Source organism: Penicillium lagena (genome assembly GCF_028827675.1).
Source record: "Penicillium lagena strain IBT 129212 chromosome Unknown utg000008l_segment0_segment0, whole genome shotgun sequence".
Lineage (NCBI taxonomy): Eukaryota > Fungi > Ascomycota > Eurotiomycetes > Eurotiales > Aspergillaceae > Penicillium > Penicillium lagena.
Genome location: NW_026623229.1, coordinates 187332 through 207432, shown reverse-complemented (window position 1 = coordinate 207432; position 20101 = coordinate 187332). Strand labels below are relative to the sequence as shown.

The 20101-nt window shown below is 52.7% G+C and overlaps 9 protein-coding genes across 9 annotated transcripts; 4 read left to right on the top strand and 5 right to left on the bottom strand.

The window, feature by feature from the left end:
* Window positions 1-551: 551 nt before the first annotated feature.
* Window positions 552-1821, bottom strand: N7510_010618 (uncharacterized protein; the record flags this gene model as incomplete). The annotated part of the gene is made up of 2 exons (XM_056982543.1): window positions 552-1128; window positions 1181-1821. 2 exons carry the CDS (start codon window positions 1819-1821, stop codon window positions 552-554), a joined length of 1218 nt encoding a protein of 405 aa, XP_056828037.1.
* Window positions 1822-2150: 329 nt separating this feature from the next.
* On the top strand, window positions 2151-2842 carry N7510_010617 (peptide alpha-N-acetyltransferase complex B subunit NAT3; the record flags this gene model as incomplete). Its single annotated transcript, XM_056982542.1, has 3 exons — window positions 2151-2319; window positions 2383-2614; window positions 2671-2842. 3 exons carry the CDS (start codon window positions 2151-2153, stop codon window positions 2840-2842), a joined length of 573 nt encoding a protein of 190 aa, XP_056828036.1.
* Window positions 2843-3130: 288 nt separating this feature from the next.
* N7510_010616 (MCT family MFS transporter) lies at window positions 3131-4477 on the bottom strand (the record flags this gene model as incomplete). Its single annotated transcript, XM_056982541.1, has 2 exons — window positions 3131-4259; window positions 4314-4477. The coding sequence occupies 2 exons, from the start codon at window positions 4475-4477 to the stop codon at window positions 3131-3133; spliced, it is 1293 nt and encodes a 430-aa protein (XP_056828035.1).
* A 422-nt stretch (window positions 4478-4899) lies between these two features.
* On the bottom strand, window positions 4900-5591 carry N7510_010615 (DNA-directed RNA polymerase core subunit RPO26; the record flags this gene model as incomplete). Its single annotated transcript, XM_056982540.1, has 4 exons — window positions 4900-4933; window positions 4987-5106; window positions 5168-5455; window positions 5554-5591. The coding sequence occupies 4 exons, from the start codon at window positions 5589-5591 to the stop codon at window positions 4900-4902; spliced, it is 480 nt and encodes a 159-aa protein (XP_056828034.1).
* A 236-nt stretch (window positions 5592-5827) lies between these two features.
* N7510_010614 (C2H2-type zinc finger protein) lies at window positions 5828-7502 on the top strand (the record flags this gene model as incomplete). The annotated part of the gene is made up of 2 exons (XM_056982539.1): window positions 5828-5909; window positions 5962-7502. 2 exons carry the CDS (start codon window positions 5828-5830, stop codon window positions 7500-7502), a joined length of 1623 nt encoding a protein of 540 aa, XP_056828033.1.
* A 632-nt stretch (window positions 7503-8134) lies between these two features.
* Window positions 8135-9002, bottom strand: N7510_010613 (uncharacterized protein; the record flags this gene model as incomplete). The annotated part of the gene is made up of 2 exons (XM_056982538.1): window positions 8135-8899; window positions 8964-9002. The coding sequence occupies 2 exons, from the start codon at window positions 9000-9002 to the stop codon at window positions 8135-8137; spliced, it is 804 nt and encodes a 267-aa protein (XP_056828032.1).
* A 1984-nt stretch (window positions 9003-10986) lies between these two features.
* On the top strand, window positions 10987-11445 carry N7510_010612 (aegerolysin family protein; the record flags this gene model as incomplete). The annotated part of the gene is made up of 2 exons (XM_056982537.1): window positions 10987-11066; window positions 11118-11445. 2 exons carry the CDS (start codon window positions 10987-10989, stop codon window positions 11443-11445), a joined length of 408 nt encoding a protein of 135 aa, XP_056828031.1.
* Window positions 11446-12840: 1395 nt separating this feature from the next.
* N7510_010611 (uncharacterized protein) lies at window positions 12841-14883 on the bottom strand (the record flags this gene model as incomplete). The annotated part of the gene is made up of 3 exons (XM_056982536.1): window positions 12841-13069; window positions 13149-14016; window positions 14070-14883. The coding sequence occupies 3 exons, from the start codon at window positions 14881-14883 to the stop codon at window positions 12841-12843; spliced, it is 1911 nt and encodes a 636-aa protein (XP_056828030.1).
* A 1122-nt stretch (window positions 14884-16005) lies between these two features.
* On the top strand, window positions 16006-19889 carry N7510_010610 (uncharacterized protein; the record flags this gene model as incomplete). Its single annotated transcript, XM_056982535.1, has 4 exons — window positions 16006-16021; window positions 16075-16455; window positions 16516-16670; window positions 16722-19889. 4 exons carry the CDS (start codon window positions 16006-16008, stop codon window positions 19887-19889), a joined length of 3720 nt encoding a protein of 1239 aa, XP_056828029.1.
* Between the last annotated feature and the right edge of the window lie 212 nt (window positions 19890-20101).

The following is a 20101-nucleotide window of genomic DNA, read 5'->3' as shown; positions in this document are numbered from 1 at the left end:
TGTAAGACTGCATCCTGGAAGCTTGCCAGCCCGACAGATTCGTTTACGTTCAACCTCCCGAAGAATATCGGCCTCCCATTAGAGAAGACCGATGGTGTCTGGAGGAAGGCCAGTATCGAGTGGCCGCGGGAACCAGCTCTGCTGTCTGTGGTGGGCACGGACTAGAAGGGTTAATGACTGTGAAACAGACACAATCGTGGCTGGGACTACAGGCACCGTCTGCCGCGTAGAACACGAAGGGTGTGCCCGAGGCAGACAACAAACATACCAAACGCGTGCAAAAATAAGAAGTAGCGGTATGTGATGAAATATATTCAAAGGACCTATACATATCATATGCAAGTAGACGGCGAATGCCAATATGAACATGATGAACAAGAGAGGGCAAAAGGGGATATCTGACAAAAGACGAGAGGGGGACAAAAGATGACCAAAAAGCAGAAGTCTAGTCTTGACGCGATGATGAGTTTATCCAACAAGAAGGAAATTAGTGACAAGAGAATGAATATATCCAAGGTCATTTGAACCTCCGCAGGGCCCAAAAGTCGAGTTCAAGCAGCCGCGACTTCGGCGGCGCCGAACAGCTTCTCCCTCCACTCACCACACACGGCCTCAAAGCCACTGACGACGTCCCCGCAGACCTTGCCCGCCTCGCGATCTTTCAGACGACGATCCCACTCGCCGCGCTCGATCCAACGCGAGCCCTCTTCGCGACCCTCTTCCTCACGACGCAGATCAGCAACGAGCTCCCGCGCTGACCGCAGCCGACGAGAGGCCGTTGAAGTCAGCTGGCGCGATTCATAGAGGGTATCGCTTAGGCTGCGCAGAGAGTGGGTAATATCTGCTGTCTGGGAGATGAGAGCCTGCAGAGAAACGAGTGGGTTGAGTGTTGTGGCTTGCGAAGGGGTAGATGGTCTGGATGAGGAATGGCGGGCTTGTTGATGTTGGTCTGGGAATGGGTAGGGCAGATTGGGGAGTAGGCCCTCGTCGATCAGGGGCATGAGGGCGTCGATGGCGTCTTCGGAGAGTAATGGGAATGGAGAGAAGAGGAGTGGGTGAATGAGGGACTGGAGCGTGCGCGTTTGATGGGTGAGATGCGAGGTAATCGAGGAGTGTGCCGTGATCAGTCTGCAAATCCAATTAGGGTATATTCTGGAGGTGAGTAACGTGCTGTACTAACCTCATGGCACTGTTCTCAATTCCGCTCTGCCCGCCCAGATCCCGGAGAGCTTCCACCGTCCGTTGGATGACAAGGTCGTTATCACTGCCGTTGTTCTCAATCCCCCGCCGGGCAAGACTATCGATACTGGCCATCTGGCTGTCGAGGCCGGGCGAAATATCCGAGGTCTCGTCCAGATCCGACTCATTCCCATAGTCCGAGCCATCATAATATGATTCCTGGCGCCGATGTTGGCGAAGGTGAGCCGAGCGGTGGTTTGTTCTCATCGCACGCTCCGGCGAGAGGTCGGCCGATGGGGATCGGGTGCGCATATCGCGGACGGACTGCAGATATGCATCTTCCCCGTCACTGTAGCCCTGGTGTGACCCTGTCCGACCATTCTCCTGGCCCGATGCATATCCGTATCCCTCTTCTTCTTGTTCCCATGCATCGGCTAGTTCGTCTGCCAGATTCCCCAGCCCCCCACCGCCTCCGCCACTTTGCGCCACGGAGAAATCCTCTGACCCTCGATGTGCTGTAGTCTGCCGCGGAGTGACCGGAGATGGAGGGGCAGATAGCCGAGGTGTCTTGGGGGATTGGGGACTCCGGGGCGCATATCCGTTTGTAGCTGCCATGCTCGGCGAGATAGGGGAGTCGTCCATGATGGGTGGATGGGAATTGCAACTTCACGAAAGATGGAGGGACGAACCTGTACCCGGAATCGGAGGAGTACAAATGCAGCTAGAGCGTGAATGATACAGCGAGGGAACAGGTCACTTTACCCAGACGGAGGGATACTCGAGCAGACAATAGTCAATGACCAGACACAACCCACAGGAATAATAATAATGATGTCTATAACCGACATGGCCTGAACCAACACTTGTTGGTAGGGAACAGCTGATCTTCCTTGGCACCACCGCCCGGCAGAACCAGCCATGCACTGCTTGAACCCCCACATTCTTCTTTCTTTTCTTTGTACTCGCTCGCCATGAGCTCCATCAAGCGCACGTCCCCATTGGACGTGCTCTCCCTCAACCTGACCAACCTAGACCCCCTGACTGAGAACTATGACCTGGGTTTCTATCTCAACTACCTAATGCGATGGCCGTCGCTCTTCAACTCGGTCAAAGACCGCAGCGAGGGCATTGTCGGATACAGTATGGCCACCTGCTCTCTCTATACAAACGGAAAAAAGGAGATATCCTGACCGGAAGATTCAGTTATGGGTAAACTGGAGGAACAGCACCCCTCCATGCAGCACTCGGAGCACTACACCCCATGGCACGGACACATCACCGTCTTGACCGTTGCCCCAGCTTGGCGACGACTCGGCTATGCGCGCAAACTGACCGAGCAGCTGGAGCAGGCGTCAAATATCAACAATGCCTGGTTTGTGGATTTGTATGTCCGCGCCAGCAATAAGGTTGCCGTGGATATGTACAAGGGCATGGGGTAAGTCTCCACTCAGGTCTTTGGATTTGGATGGCTTTTTATTGACGATCCGGCAGGTACTCCGTCTTCCGGCGCGTGGTCAATTACTATAGCGACGATCCAACAGGGCTCTCCGAGTTTGGGGAGGATGCCTTTGACATGCGCAAGCCGTGCGGTCGAGATAAGAAACTGGAGCATGTGCGAGAAAAAGGAGAGGACTTCCTCGTGAGTCCGGAGGATGTCACATAAATTTGACACCGGGACATTTGCGGCGTTTTTTTGGGCGTCCATTGCACGGAAATCCGCATGGTGTTCATGGGACCATACTATGCAGCTATAGATACTTCATTTGATGATATATGCCAATGATGAAATAGATTATAAACAAGTGCTGGTTTCCGTATGACCGAAACCGAGCAAGAGAACGCCGTTTCCCCATTCTATGATATGCAATATGTAAAGCGCGGTGGTTGTCTGTACAGCACCTTGCAGCAGACAGAAAAGCATCGGGTATATTCATGAATTGTGTGTCCGCCTTCAGACCTTGGCGATAAGCTGGCCCTTGGCGCGCACGACACGCAAAAGGGCCATCAGACCGGCTGATCCGATCAAGCAGCATGCCGTAAACAGCTGCACGCCCAGAAACTGGTTCGTGTCACTGAGAATCGCACCGCCAATCGGAGTACCGATCAGCAGACCGATAGAAGTGATGGCGAACACCATGCCCATCCGGGTGCCGAGGTCGCGGACGTCGGGAGTCATGTAAGCCATGACGACGGGCGGCAACGAGACAAAGCCACCCGAGAAAAAGCCGTACAAGACGGACAGCACGATAATGCCCGCAACAGTATGCACGCGGATCCAGACAAAGGCCAACACAGCGGTGACTGTGACAGCGGGACACAGCATGTTGATGGGACCGGTGTGATCGGCAACAAAATTGGGCGTGATACGGCCAAAGGTCGACGCGGCGTTCAGCATGGACAGGAGATAAAAGCCCAGATTCGGGCCGACGATGCCGGTCTCAATGGCGTAGGTCTGCACGTAGAAGAGGAAGTTGTAGAATCCCAGGAAACCGAGGAACATGGCGGCCGCGAAAATACAAAAAGCGGGCTCCTTGAAAGCCGAGAATTGGTACAGCTTGCGCTTCTCCTTGGGCTGGAACCGCTGGCGCATCAGGCTCACCGAGATGCAAATCGTACCGAAGGACAGAAACCCCAGTGCGCGCGTTGCCCAGGGAAAGCCGACTGTCTTCTGGAGCTGGTTGAACATGATCGGGTAGACAACACCGCCAATACTGCTGCCACTCGCCGCCAATCCGTTGGCTAGGCCGCGCTTTCGGCGGAAATATTGCGGCAGCAGTGCAACGGACGGTACGAAGAGACAGCCTGCGGCCAGGCCGACGCAGACGCCCTGGGCGAGAATGAGTTGCCAGTAATTGGTGGAAATACTGGTCATCATCAGGCCGAAGGGCATCATGAAGGCGGCGACGGAGATCAGGCTGCGGAAGTAACCCAGATCAAACAGCGGGCCAGTGATGACCCCGACTAACATGAGTAGAAAGGACTGCAGCGACCCGATCCAGGCGATTGAGGACGACGAGGTGCCGACGAGCAAGTATTGTTCATAGTAGGTTTGATAAGCACCCCACGTGTTGATCACGCCCCTGTGCGACATGGATCAGCATACTTTCTTTTCTTTTGGCCGAGGACCAACATACCATGAGTTGAAGAACAAAAAAAATGAGCCCACTACCTGCAGCCAGGCCGTGATACCGGTGTCGTAACTCGGTTCGGCTTCCTTCTCCGCAGGCGGAGAGGCCGCGGCATTGGCACCATCGGCGAGCACCGTCGTTTGCTCTGTTTCCAGATTAGTCGAACCCATTGCCTCCGGTTGATGAGTACCGGACCCAGCTGATTTTGATGTGGTTGAAGAGAGAAATCAGCGAACCAAGATAGTTGATAAAAATCTGCTGGATGATTATAAAGCACCCAGTTGCGGGGACCGATCCACTCAAGCTGTGAGAAATTGACAGGGCAGGATGCAGCGGACGGAGAATAGACTAAGTATGGTTGGCGGGAATCGGATTGTTCTGAGTGCCGAGAGCGTGCCGGTTACCCAGAGATCGGCCAACCCCGAAGTAGACTACCGGCTTACTTGCATCGCTCGCTTAACTACTGTTCCAGGTGAACCATAACGGATATATTTGTTATTTTCTCGTCCATGGGCTTGAAGCCATGGCTGCTGCAGACTCCAGAAACTCCAAACGCTATGCTGATATTGACTCGAAACCCCCAAGACCGTGACTACAACAGCTCTTCGCACGTCCAGTCCTCGTACCTAAACAATCTCAGTTAATCTCTGTCTGCGCAAGACAAAACCGGAGTTCTTACCATCCGTCCGGCAGATATCGCCGCACAATCAGTGGGATCTTTTTCTGGTTCAATTCCTTCAGGGCAATCTGCAGGGGATCGGTTTCGCCCTCGAGGTCGACGAGCACAGGGGCATTCATGCTAAACCACAGTGAGCAATCCATTATGCCTATCGTCAATGGGAATCCCAGTCGCAACACACCTGATCTGCAAAGCCCGAGTGCCCAGGACGCGCGCTCTCTCGTACTTGGTCAGGTACGGCGTAGTCGAGCGCTGGTCATTGGGCACCTTCTTCTCGCGCGACTGTTCCATCACTTTCCCCGAGTAGCCAGCATTGGGATCGCCCGAGACCACGACTTGGTCGTCACCGTTGACGGCGGGGTGGTACGAGTCGCCCTCAGCGCCTTCCTCGCCTTCGAGACCCTCCTGGTCGAGGAAATCTTCCGGCTCGAGGTCATCGAACACCTCCTCATGGGGCTCGTAGTCGAGACTGGATGGTAGGATATTAGCCCTGATTCACGGGGTGCTGCAGAAAAGCGCGCAAAGCGAGTCTTTAAAAGCTCTTCTGGCGGCGGCGGGGAGTCTTACTTGTCCTCGCCCTCGTGGTCACCGCCGTAGTCAGACATTGTGAGTGGTCTTGTGTGTAATACGGAGAGATCAAGGAACAAATGTAACAGCGAGGGAACGAGCAGATGCGACGGACTGACGGAGTATTGATCGAGCAAAGCGGAAAGCGCGAAGGAAAAACTGCTGGCGCTAGGCCGTTTTGGGACTCACCGCCTTGACAACCGGCAAAATATTTCATTTTCTGGCCTGCAGCACTTAACTACTGATCTTACGATATCATCGATCGAAGGGTGCCATGGCCCCGAAGCGCAAGGCTTCAACGGTACACACGCCAGATCCTAAGCGGATCCAGAGACAGGCGGTGCTGGATGGCTCGGGTAAGACTCACTACCTTTAAACCACCATCCGCTGCTGACCCCGTCATCCCAGACCCGATCTACGAGGAAACCCATTCCGATGCCGAGTACTCGGCCACGGGGTCACCAAGTGTAGCAAGCGATGATCTCAACGAGACACCCGCAACACCCTTCTCAACGACCTCCGCCCGCTACCCGTCCGAGCTGAAAACACACCGCTGCCCGTTCGACGGCTGCACCAAGGCATTCAACCGGCCGGCCCGACTTCAAGAACATCTGCGATCGCACAACAACGAGCGACTCTTCCAGTGCACGTTTGAGGACTGTGATAAGACTTTTCTGCGAGCATCACATCTAAACCACCACGTCAAAAGCGCCCACACCGGCGTCCGCGACTATGTCTGTGATCGACCAGGTTGCGATAAAAGCTTTGTGACTGGTTCACGATTGCGACGCCATCTGGCTGCGCACGACGGAAGAGATAAATACCGGTGCACCGAATATGCACCCTGTAACGAGACGTTCCGGAAGCATTCCACGCTCCAGAAACACGTCACGACAGTGCATCTGAAACAGAAACCATTCCCCTGTCCGCACGTGGACACGAGCACAGGGCAACAGTGCCCCATGGCATTCGATACGGCAGGACATTTGCGCGCGCACCAGAGCAGACTCCACACCGACAAGCGATTCAGCTGTGCCGAGTGCTCCGACCAGCGCGCTGATGATAGCGCGGTGACATTCCCGAGCTACGCTCTGCTCCAAGAACACATCCGTACAGTTCACCCACCTCAGTGTCCCAATTGCCCGGTCATCTGCGCGACATCTCGCGAACTGCGTCGTCACCTCGAGGTTGCGCACGGTGACGTCAGTCTCGAAGAGAGGCAAGTCTTCGAGTGCACCGTGCCCGGGTGTGGGCGCAGCTTCACCAAGAAGGGGAATCTGACCGTACACATCCGGACTGTGCACGAAGGGGAGAAACGGTTTGCCTGCGGAGAGACAGATCTCTCCACCTCAAAGAAAGTGGAAGGGTGGGATGGGATCGGCTGCGGAAAACGGTACGGCAGCAAACTCGCTCTCGAGGAACATGTCCGCACCGCGCATTTGGGGTACCAGAATGCCAAAGCCGAGCGGCGCCAACGACTCGGTCTGGCGAATGGCTCGAACACTACTCCCGGAGGCAGTCACCAAATGTCCACGCTCGCAGCCCTGACGGGGCAGGGCTACGCCGAAGAAACGGGGCGACATATTGCCTGTTTCTATGATGAGTGCGAATACCGCTTCCATCGCGATTATGACCTGTGGGTGCACATGAGCTCGAAACATGGCTGCTCCGAGGACGACGTCCAGGGTCTATTCATGCAGCGGGCTCTGCTGGCGGATGAGAGCGGGCTGGGTGGGAATACACTGGGGATGTATGGCCTGAGCCTTGATCATTCCGGGGATGACATGCCATTCAATATGCAGAATGAACCTGGTGTTCAGGATGGATCCGATTCGATGATGCAGGATGCTTTTCTGGGCGATGCGGATGGAGATTTTGATTTTATGATACCCAGCCATGTCGATGAGACGGCGCTGATTGACCCTGTTCTAGCTTATAATTTTATGTAGTTAGGTACCATTATTGTTTGATGCAAGGTTGAATGAAATTTTCTGTTTGTGTTCGAAATGCTTTACTTGGATAAAAAGTGAATAAGTATTTAAACAAGGTCCTTGATAGTGGGTAAGAATCCGTGAGTCACAATCAATAATAATGTACCAAGACGAGAGCATTTGATTTTGTCTCAGGACACTTTGTGGATATGTGTAGCTTTATATACATTCTTAGTACATGCGACCACATGGTGCGGAATACAGTACTGAAGGCCTATAAAAGTGTGCATTTCTTATAATTACGTAGTGGAGGGGTAGAAAGGTGATCACTGTAAGCGTTAGCTCCCAAAAAAGTCAATAAGCTAATATTTGTGCCGGGAAATTAGCCGCATGTTAGCTGGACTGTTTCGGGCCAAATAAGGCGTCGACAGGAGGCTATTAGACCGGGGTAGGCTTCCCGTCCCATGCTAATGTCTACACATAACAGAGTGATCAGAAGGTCAGAAACATTTATTTGATTTTAAATTTAAAGTTAAAGTAGGCGATCACTACCACATCTATCAAATGTCACTGAGACAAGATTAAGAAGGGACCTCTCTGCGCTTGCGCACCGATATCAAATCGACCGACCCGGTGCAAACGCATCCCATTTAGGACTCATCCCCAAAAGCCGGGAATGGCGGAGCCGAAGTGCCATCACAGGAATACTGCACTATGTATGGCGACGCCGCGGAGGTCGGACCAAGGATGACTGTACCGCCAGGGGCAGTGATAGTAATGCTCTCGTACGCATTAGCCTCCGCATTGGCATACACAATACGGAATGGATAGTACTGCCCCGAGAGAAGCGACACGGTGAATGAGACTCCGGGACCACAGTAGTAATTGGTTGCGTCGGCATTTGCTTCGGTCCATCCTGAGACTGCCTTGGAGCCGCCCCAAAAGAAAAGAATATCATCTGTTTCCGGTGAGGCAAACGTGTATTCGCCCGAGACTTCGGCGTAGATGTACCCGCGGTGATTGAGGGCCATGTAGGTCACGTCGAATATTTGATCGGAGCCGTAGATCGAGACATCTGTAGCACCGGTGCTGTCGAGGTAGATGTCAGAGGTTGTACTGGAGTAGGATGGAGCCATGCTCTTAATCTCAGTCGGGTCCCAGGTGTAAGGACCGCTGCATTGAATGCCGTTGTAGGGAATTGCACTATCTTTATAATATGCCCATTGGACACCCTCATTCCCACAGGTCGTGGGAACCGGGCAGAGTGTGGTCGTGGTGGTTGCCTTCTTCGTAGAGGTATGGGTTTTCAGGTCGGATGCCGGGATGCTGAGGCATTTACAAGCCTGGCTGATATCCGAACTGGGATATAGCTGCAACGCTTTGGGCGTTGGCGAGGGTTCAGGTGCAGCAGTAATCTGGGGAAATTGGCCAGGAAATTAGCTGGGCCCATAATTTCTTATCACGATTATAATGGCGTACCTGAGCAGCCGCACCGATGTCCAACCGGGCATCGGCCATCGCTGAATACGCATAGGCACAGCTAGAGTGTGTTTTGGTACTAGAATCTGTTAGCATGCATTGATTCGCTCTCTATACTCTCTCTGTGTTCACGCACGAAGTAATGGTTTTGGTTGTTATAGGAGCGAGCAAGGATTCGCAAAACTGGGTAGCTGTGGGGCTGTCGCGCAGTATATCCACCACGAGCTCAATCACAACACATTTGAGAGTTGCATCGTCTTCAGAGCCTCTTGTATTGCCAGACGTTGCAAGGATACTTGTCGGCAATGCCAAGCTTAGGACGCTCCAGAGTAACCGCATGATGGACAAGCAACTAAATATAAAGTACGTAAAGGTCTAGAAGAGGGTAGTGACTCAAAACGACAGGATATCATGGGCTATTTTATACGTCGGAGTCGCAATTCTTTGCACGCCAATGTGTTTGCACCAGTAGGCTGAACATTTTGCAGTAAGAAATGCTATTCATCATACCGTAGCCCTACAACAATCCGCTGGGTATTCGTCCACCAATGCTTGATAAGATGGCGTATCGATAATAATTTCGCGAATGTCCTAGACCATTCTGTGACCTGACTGAATTTTCCTGGAGAATGTAATATCAGTGACAGGCAACCAAATATATCGGGTCAATTGTAACTAACCTGGAAACGGCGCAGTGAAGTGCCTCGTTTACTCAATATTACGTCTCAGCCCATTAAGAACAATTGAGTACTAGATTTAGCAATGTATACCTGGAACAAGAGCATTGTGTTGGTCCATGTACTACAATACTAAAGCGTATGCATAGGTCCATGATACCTGACCTAGTCAAATATGCTATGAACAATTAAAGAACTAGTGAAAAAAGGGAGCACACCTGCTAGCTTTTTTCTTCGATGAGTGCTGCCATTCCTGGCTCTCTATAGCCCTATGACCGGCAAAAAATACCCGAAAGCGAACTCACCTGCAGCCAATGGCGATGCAGTATTCGGGTGCACGAACCGATTCGGTTGGAAGATGCCCTTGCATGTCGCCTTCATTGAATGTTATGTTTCAGATCAGGGGGCTGAGAGAGTTAAAGATGCGAGGAGACCCCTGAACTTGGGAAAGGTGCCTAATTTGGCTTTTCACATTTCCTCCAATTTCCCCAATTTCCCCGGGAAAAAAATCCTGCTCTTGCAATTTAGTAGTTGGTACTGAAGTTTGCATTCTGGTGCAAAATGTGGCTGGATTTTTGTAGTCAGGCAGGCATTCCTCGGTTATGTGCTCCGAGAAACCGAGCATACATTGTGGTTAAGAAGCCATTCCGGGCATGTTTGCTACGGGCCCCTGTCGGCCACAACTACCTGAGGAATCAGAACTTACTGGGAGAGCCAACCAAAATCTGAGCAGGGGAAGCGCCAGTCAGGTCACGTGTATTTACCAATACCCAAGCACCACCCGGTGTGTCTGCGACAAGCAGCACTGTTCACCCCTCTCATGTCGTAAATTTATTACATACGACCACAGAGTGAGAGGCTCGGTGAAAATTACTGGCTCGTAAACACCCCCGCCAAGCTTCTCTAGCCGAAATCCCCCCAAAGCTTAAGTGCCAGCCTTTGGCCACGGAATAGTTCGACTCATAGTAAATATAGCGGCGCGGTGCCATCCGATATCCGATGTTGGTCTTCAAGCGAGAGTGTGTCATACTTCTCGAAGAGGGCTAAAACTACATCTGTCACTATGCAGCTTGCGCACGCAAACATCCTACTTGAGAACAGATGACGTCACTTTATGGTTCGTTATGATCACCGTTTTATATCATGAATAGTTCGGTGCAAGTCGAGTCCCTCGTCGTCCCATGGTTGACGAACTGAATAGCTGTCATACACATACCTGGGTATGGTGTCGCCTATGATTATTTAGTGCGTATCCCCCGGTCTGAAAAGTGCTCCTCTGAACGTAAACGTATTCTTCACATTCTACCAAGAGCTTCCTCAGATTCAAACAGCCTTATCGACTCAACATGGCCGAACAATCGTTCGAGATTCAAATTGAAGATGACTTGAAGTACGATATCCGGATTGAAAATGCGGCCCTTGCGAGGTATTTCCCTCTCCCTTCTTGGAAAACGAGTTTGTTTTAAGACATGAACAGCGGCCAGTTTTACAGAGAAGGTGATCAAAGCGATATTCTGTCCTCCGACGATGTCGATGACATGGTTATCCGCCATAACGGTGGTAGACGGTCCATCTGCATTCGTGGAGATACGGACTCCGTGAGCGAGGCTCAAGGAAGCATCGATCTGATTGACGATATCACGGATGCTAGAATTTGCTCTCTAGCCTGGAGAGCCTCTATGCAGCCCGGAAAGCGAAATGAATTCGAGAAACAGAACCTGGATAAAAAGTACACGGTTGACATTGGCGACTGGAGTAAGTCTGGGGCAATGGGAACAATCCCTGTAACTATTAAGCAGACTTGATATTTTGATATCGCATGATGCTTAACTGGTCTCTTTAATGAAACACTTGGTTCGGGTCTAAACTCCTGTCATGTTTAGCTCTAGAAAGCTTTTCCACCAATGACGTAACCTACAAAGGCTCATTTAAATGTACCCATCGCAAGCTACACTAGGGAGACCACATTAGTATCAAATAGCGAGAAGAGAAGAGATCTATACCTACGTGTACTCGCCAAGAAACCAGGGGCGGGTTACCCCGTGGGCCGGTACGAGACAACGAAACCCCGACCCAAACCCCGTGTTTGGCAAGTTCTACTCTCATCTATGCTTTGCTGGCGTGATTGCAGAGCCACGATGTAAGATTACTCTTCCTTTCTCGCACATATCGCGTCCAAAGAATAATAGTAACTTGTCTACCTGCTGTAGCCATGTCTTTCTCTCTTGCACCAACTCCGGCGTTCCTCGGTACGGCCATGCTGGGTCTTGGAACGTTGCGACTCCTCGCCCCGCAGAACGCATACAAGCTTTTCGGTCTGCCACTACCCTCCTCTACTTCTCCGTCACCATTTCTCTATGCCAACGCTGGTCGGGATCTGGCGTTAGGCCTAACATACGTACTACTGGGCTTGCAGCATAACCAACAAGGGTTAAAGGCGTTAATGATCGGCACAGTGGTAGGGGTCAATTCTGTTGATACACCTTCGAGAATAATTTCTCTCTAACGACCTTCAATATTTACTTAGATTGCAGCGCAAGTGGACGCAATTACTGTCTGGGTCCATGGAGGGTCGGACTATGGTGGATGGCGCGGCAAATGGATAGGTCATTCTCTGGGGGGCATTGTTCTTGGACTTGTTGTTTGGAATGGCTGGGGTCTTTGAAATCGTTCTGTCAGTGACCAAGTGAGAAATAAACAAAGATGTAGTCGAATGAATCAACAACTTTTGGAACGCAAATCGACACATGCTTGAGAGGGATTAGTGAACCATTAAGGCGAGACCAAATCTGACGGTGAGCATGACTTAGGACTATATACCACAGAATGATCAGTCACCCTAGAAACGACATGTTAAAAAGATAGCTCCTTTGATCAAAGTGGGGCACTTGGGAAAACGAAAGGAAGTTTTGGAAATTGATGAATGAAGAAAATATGGGGAAGAAACGTCATGGATATGCGGGTACCTTTGGAGACGTCCTAGGAATATGTTCAGCCTAAATACAAAGAGAAACTAGCACAAGAGAGAGAGGAATCCATAAAACAGCAGAATGTAGAAATAAAAAGAACTTGCCAACTGTACAATCCCGATCTCGAGTCTCTACATATCTTGCTTGCGCCGGCCATGCATTCATTGTATCATACCGGATTGAATCAAAACGCCGATGGGATGCAGTAGCTGAGAAATAAGAAAACCGGTATCAGTTGTCAGTGCGCGGACCAGCCGATGGACAGCTGTTCATCAACTGATGAGCATGATAGCTGCGAGAGAAAAGAGACGAGCCTGGATTAGCGTCGAGCCAGGCGGAAAGCTCCTCATCTTCGAGGATGGGATCCAAACGAGGACCTGCGGCGGGAATAGAAGACTTTGCAGCAGAGGGGATGCTGAATGGGGAAATCACTGCGGGGTTGTACTCGGGAGTTTTGGGGCTGTTCTCATAGTCGACCTGAAATATATCAGAGCGGAGGATGTCAGCTACTGGCAAGAATGGACTAAAGAATCACTTACTTGAAGTAATTATTATCGGCAATTGAAAAAATTCCGATCGGGACTCCTCCATCCAAATCACCACAATCCTCGTCATCCTGGTGCTGATCTTGTTCAACGTGGGCAGCAATGAAATTCTCCCATTCGGTATCCACGACATGAACGGGGTTGAATCGGCAACGCTGGAAAGGTCTTTTCAGCACCAGTTTCCTTTCACTGCCATCAGAACTCCAAACCAAAGTTTGATGCGGGAAGTCCCAAGAGATACTGTCGTCATCTCTTCCCAGCAGAGTATCTTCATTAATAAGGGCCTGCGCCATGGCACGGTTGGCAGCTTCAAGATCTCTGAAATACTCTGGGTTGTGTATTCCACCCGATGGAGTTGGCGAAAAGCGTCCAGGGGGTGGAACATGCACGTCCCGAGGAAAACGCAGACGGTCCATAAGATTGCAAAAGTCGATCTGAGTAGCATTGGCCACGTCAACTCCGTATATGGTGAAAAGGCGAGTCACATCATAAAAGAGATGCACGGCGGGGAGGCCACGGGCTAGCGCCAACCACTGCGAAGTTCGCACCAACAGCGTCAGGATCTTCGATTCGTTCGTAACTGGAGCCCAAGGATCTCCTAGATCAATGCCGGGTTGATCGGCAACCTTGACGGTAGGTGGGGGTGTATTGATAGGAGGCAGGAATCCGGCCTGTTGAGCAGCGACGGGGTCTGTCTGGAGGAGGTGGTCTCGGTAGTGCTGGTGAAATTCGGTGAAGTGCATCGGGTCTGGGGGATACTTCTCCCAGAGCAGCGTTCCCTTGCAGGTGTCCAGACGAAACTGTTTGAGGCTGAGAGCTTTGCGAGGGTCAGCTGTAGAAGACCTCGCGCAGTGGATGGTGTCTGGACGGCGTTAGAGATTAGTTATTCGAGTTAGCTGGAGGGGTTTGTCTTACAGTTCTTGTGGTGGTCATAGAGTGACTCCTGCAAATATATTCTGAGCCTAGCGATGATATCTTGCGACGCAGCAAACTCGGGTTCCAAATCGTCAGCTCGATCCGCTCGCAAGGTAATCCAGTAAACGGGCAGGGAAGCATCGCGCACGGGGGCAACCAGATCCCTCAGCATCCGCAGCTCAGCAAAGAAAAGAGATTCGTCAGCATGTTTTCTTGCCAGGGACGACGGGCGTCTAGCATGCAGCGTGGCAGGTTTGCGGTAGCGCGGATGGCTCCATTCATAAGCTCTTCCCACGTTACGCAGCCTGTCTTCATGAAGAACCCGCTCCCTATGTGTGGTCAGATAGTTTGGAATGCCGTCTGCCATTGATTTCTGAAGCCGGACGTAGTGGGCGAGGTCATCGTACAACAGCAACAAAAGCTGCTCGTACGATCCCGGCAGGGCGGTATGCCGCAGGCGGGGAACCCAGGATGCGATGAACTGTGGAAAGGTACTGAGATCAAACCCAATCCAGAAATCGGCGACTGATTCCAGGAGAAGTTCGTGGGAGGCTTTGGAGATGTCAAGCGGGCGAGCGATGTCGAGAGAGGGGATCGGGATGGGGAGCGAGGACGAGCTTTCGTCCATGTTAGCCTCTTCGTTGTCCTCTTCCTCACCGTCGTCAGCTTCGGAAACATGTACTGTGGTAGGTGATTCATCGTTCAGGGAACAGTTGAAGGGCATTAGGGAGCCAGGATCCCCCGCGGCCGACTCCTCGTCGTCCCGGGAAGGCCCTGTGGAAGAGAAGTCTTGCGAGGAAGACGAACTGTCCATGTTGAAGCGGATGGCATTGAGGGTGGTTGGGAGGGGGGAGGCAAGCAGAAGAGAAACAAGCCAAGGGAAGTGGTAAGTGAATATATTGTTCCTGCCTGGGAGTATACCTGGAGTAGGGCTTGGGGTCTGCCTGAGGCACGAACGTTAGTCCCGCTGCAAGAGATCGGTGACAATCATGACCAGGGACGGATATTATGAAATTATGCCCGGGCATAATTTCCTCATTGACCATCATTCATCGAGCAGACCTGCATTTGTCTCACTGGAGACAATGAATAATGACTGGTCTCGGGAACCTGCCTCCAAACGGCAGTGCAGGACGTGCCTAGTGTGGCGGAGTGCCGTTAGTGTGGCGGGAAGGAGTACGTGGCCGGCAGTGTGGTGAGCGATAAGCTGTGGCGAGTCTTGGTGATGAAGAGAATCGAATAGGAAATAATCATAACAACACTAATAATAGTCCATGATGAGAATCGAACCGCGGGACTATCCTTTCGATGCCTAGTATGTTCTCCAGTATCCTGGCCATCATCAGACCTAATCACGTACTCTACATGCCACTCCCTCCGATCGGTGTCAAAGTAAGACATCTAATTATAAAGTGGAGGCGCGGTGACCTAGTGACGCCAACCTGGGATACCCGCAGCGACTTTTGCCGGCTGCCATTCCCATTATTGCGGCAGTAGATGCAAGGCCAGTCATGCCGAGACCATCCTGCGCCCATGATTATTGTTCTTCGTGCTTCCTCTAGTTACTAATGCCAAAGCAACGGCCCATCCAAACATACATAGTACGTCCGTCCCACTTCCGGTCTGGCCGCAACGTCATCCACATCCACACTCTTTTGAACCCAATTTCCCTCCCCAATCTCACCGGTTCTCACCTCTTTCCCTTTTCCTCTCTTTCTCCGCCTCCCTCCCTCTCTCTTTGCTCATTCTCAACAATTCTCGCCTCATCTCTCACCCCCGGCGCTTCATCGGGTTCCTTTCGAATCCTACGGCCCACCCCCTGGGCCCGACTTCATTCTCGCCGCCGTTTCGCATTGGATTCTCACAAGGTATCGCGCAGGCGCGTCGCAGTTGATACGGTCTTTACCTAGCTGGCAACACCTCACATTCAGTCGTCATGGGTCGCTCGCGTGGTAAGTTGAATAATAATGTTGATCGGCCCCGGATCATCCGGGAATGGGACTAGTCATTCGGGCTGACCTGGTGTCCCTTGCATTTCTACCAGTCTTCTCGTTCATGTCCACCTTTGGAGGGTCCAAGAATGATTCCGACCGAGACAGCAGAAAATCCAACTCTGCAACCCCTGTCCAGACGCCGCCACGGTGGGCGACTCCCTCACCTGACACGCCTTCGCCACCGTCCGATTTATCGCCCGTGGGCGCTTCTTCTAGAGGGGACGGATCCGGATCGCGACCCGCGTCCATGGTCTTCTCGCGCAACCCGCCGCTGATGCAGCAGGACGACAGTACCCCGGCCGAGCTGGCCCCGATCTTCTCGTACCTCAACACCCACACGAACAAGGTCTACCATGAAGGATATTTCTTGAAACTAAATGACCTCGATTCTCGTAAGTGGTTACCCCCCGGTCGCGCAGTTGTGGGGAAAGTGGGCGGCTGACCCAGCACAGATGGCCGGCCATGTGCCGATCGCCAGTGGTTGGAATGCTACGCTCAACTCGTGGGTACCGTGCTGTCGCTGTGGGATGCCTCGGCGCTGGACGCGGCAGGCGGCGAAGAGGTGCCTCCAACCTTCATTAACCTGGCCGATGCGTCGATGAAAATGGTACGTGAGCTGCCCCGGTCACCTGCCCAAAGATTAACCCTCGCGCGCTAGATTGAGACCCTTCCGATTCGCAACGGAGCAGTTGCTCCGTTGAAGAATGTCCTCAGTCTGTGCTCGGCCGGCCAAAATCGATACCTGCTTCACTTCAACTCGTTTCATTCCTTAACCCAGTGGACGGGGGCCATCCGCCTCTCGATGTTCGAACACACCTCCCTGTACGAAGCGTATACCGGGTCTCTCATTGCGGCGAGGGGAAAAAACCTGCCGGGGATCAATTCCATTCTGATGCCTTGTCGGTTCAAGTATGAAGATTGGGCGCGAGTGCGATTTGGGGCGGGAACCCCGTGGAGGCGATGCTGGTTTGTGGTCACTCCACCGGACGAGAAGGAGTTGCAGAAGGCACGAAAGGCCATGAAGAAATCAGCCTACGATCGCCTAACAATGCCGATCACGGGAAATATCAAGTTCTACGACTCGAAGAAGACGAAGAAAGTGACACCCATCGCAACGGTGACGAGCGTCTACTCGGCCTACGCTATCTACCCGCAGTCGCAGGCTTTGATCGAACAGTCGACCTTGGTGAAGCTGGAGGGACGGATCACCACCCACGGGAAGAACCAGACCTCGGCGGAAGGGTTTGTTTTCGTCATGCCGGAAGTGCATCCAGCCGTGTCTGGCTTCGAGATGATGCTTCGGTTCCTCTTCTCAACCTTTGACACTTTCAACCTCTATGGCCGTCCCACGCGGCTGGTGGCGGACACAAATCACATCAAGAGCATCATGTTCGCCTTCCCCAAGCAACGCCGCTATGGTTATTTGGACATTTTGGATATCTCCAACCTCCTTCAGGCTCCGGGTAGTCAGGACTGGACCGAAGCGGATTGGCGGAAACAACTCAAGGAGGCAACCCAGAAACGGATCTCAACTGGCAGGAGCCGTACCAACAGTGTCACCAGTCAAAGACCTCGCTATCGTTCCAGCCTTCCTCCTGTCCGAAACAGTGATACCCCGACTGGCGAATCCCCTGGCCGGCCGCTTGGCCCTCCCACCGGCAAACCCGAATATAACAAGTCTACCGAAGCCGTTATTTCTCAGGTTCCCAGGGGCGGTCTTTTGCCTCCGGCATATCATAATAGAGGCTACTCTGACACCACTAGTTTCCAGACAGGCCTCGGTCCAGGTTCTGGATATATGTTTGACAATTCTCCTCATTCGTCGACGTCGGCTGTCGAACTAATGGAGCGGGAGAGATCCACTGTGGCTACTATTGCTGAGCGTACCAGTTCTGAAGATGAAGGGCATCTCGAGCTCCCAGACTCCCAACAATTCTCTGCGATCGGCCACCTTCCGTCGCCCACGCCGCCAGCTCCAGTCTCAAACCCGCCGGCCTTTTCACATGGTCCCGGAGACGTGCCGTCCAACCGACCGCGGCCGTCTTCGGAGATGAGAAAAGCCAACAATCGCATGTCCCATGCCACCCTCTCCCAGCTTGCACAGGCAGGAAAGATGGGAATCGCCGGAGTTGCTGTGGGTGGAGGTGCTACGGGTTGGGCAGACCAGCGGTCCCAATCTAGACCTCAATCCAAGGACGGTCAACACCCGCAAGAAAAGGGTTTTGAAAGTGGCTATGCTTCCCAGCTTACTGCTCCATCAAATCGCTCCCTTGCACATTCTTCTAGCGACGAAGGAATTACCCTTGCGAGCCAGGTACAACCACCACGAGTCCCGGAACATCGGGAGGGCACTTCGACCACTGCAAGTACCCCGTCCCCTCATCCGTCCCCTCGTGGGCCCCAGATCGACCCAAATGCGTCTGTCAAACGGAAGCCACTTCCCCAACGACAACTGTTCCCACAGGCGTCGCAGTCACCTGGGGGAGAGCCAAGCATGGAGGAACTTCGTTACACCCTGGATGAAGATGCACTCAATCGGATTGCGCCTCCTGTTCATTCGCTCCAGTCGCCGGTGTCACCGGAAAAGGACGAGGAAGAAAGCGTCTATGACGACGAGTCGTCAGCAACGCCCGACTATGCGAGCACCCACGGCTCCGTGTACAGCAAGAAATCAAACAGATCCACCCGGCCTCGTATGGGTGTTATGAAGACGGTGGGCACGGGGCCGACCAACCAAGACCTCGTTATTGGGGATGCTCGCTACAGTCGGGAGCAGTCTGCAACCTCAAACCCAATTCAAAACCCCGATATCCCTACAGTGGATTTCGGGCCAACGCTGACCTACATGCCCACAACTGGACGCCCAGAAACCACGCGGAAGCCAGTGCACCAAAGGAAGGACTCGGATGGCACGGAGAAGTACAAACTTTCTGTGCCTACACAGCCCATGGACCCTACCCGCGCGCAGTCTCGGTCTCCAAATCAGGATGAGTACCGTCGGAGCATGCTTTGGCAGCCTGGTATGGCCACTGGCCGCCCTGTTACTCCCGGAGGCGGTCTCACGCCGGAGCAGTATGTGCAGCAACGCGCAGCGCCCTCACCTCCAATGCACGGGCATTACCGTGCGCCGTCAAAAACGCCCCCCTTGCAACGACCGGCATCGGGCGACTGGACACAACAGGCCCGTCCGAACTCACAGATGACAACCTATCGTGACGCAAACTATCGTCCTTCCTCTCGCGGTGCCAACAATATGATGAATTACAACCACAACGAGATGTCTGCCCACCTCTCCGCTCGTGAACAAGAGCATGTGGCGCGCATGACTGGGTCCTCGTTCTTCAATATGTCCAACGACAATCGGAGATCACAGCCAAACACATCAGGTCTTGTATCGGCCATTGACGCCCGTGAGCGAGAAAAGCGCGCTCTGAAGGAGGGCATGTCCAACCAGATGGTTCAGCACGCCATCGCTCAGCGCCAGCAGCAGATGATGCAACAGCAACCGCCCTACCCTCAGCAGCAGCAATCATTCCAGCAACAGCAGCCATACCCGCCGCAGCCATATATGGGGCAACCACAAGACGGCTCGATGTATGGTCCGCGCGCCGCTCAGGAGAGCCTGTACAACCTCCCCACTGCCAGCCGGACCGCGGATACTCTGCTCCCAATGGCCCGCCCCGACGAGCCCCGACGTCGGTCCTGGTACGGACAACTTCAGTCCACTGGCCAGGCACCAAACACTCCTCCATCGTACCAGCAAAGCCAAACCTACGCTTCTCAGCAACCTGGGTATTACAACAATCCTCACACAATGCATTCGTGAACTGCTCTCCTTGATTATACATTCCCATCTTTCAACTGTCAAATCATTTTCGACCCTTGCTCGTCTATATCTTCTTCGCTTTGTCACATGGTTGCTCCTGCATACATATCCTCATCGCTTTAGACTTAGATACACTCACCTGTCCTTTCCTTTTCCCTCTTTTCTGGCGGTCATTTACATAACCTCTTTCCTTGCTTCTTGTCTTTTCTGCA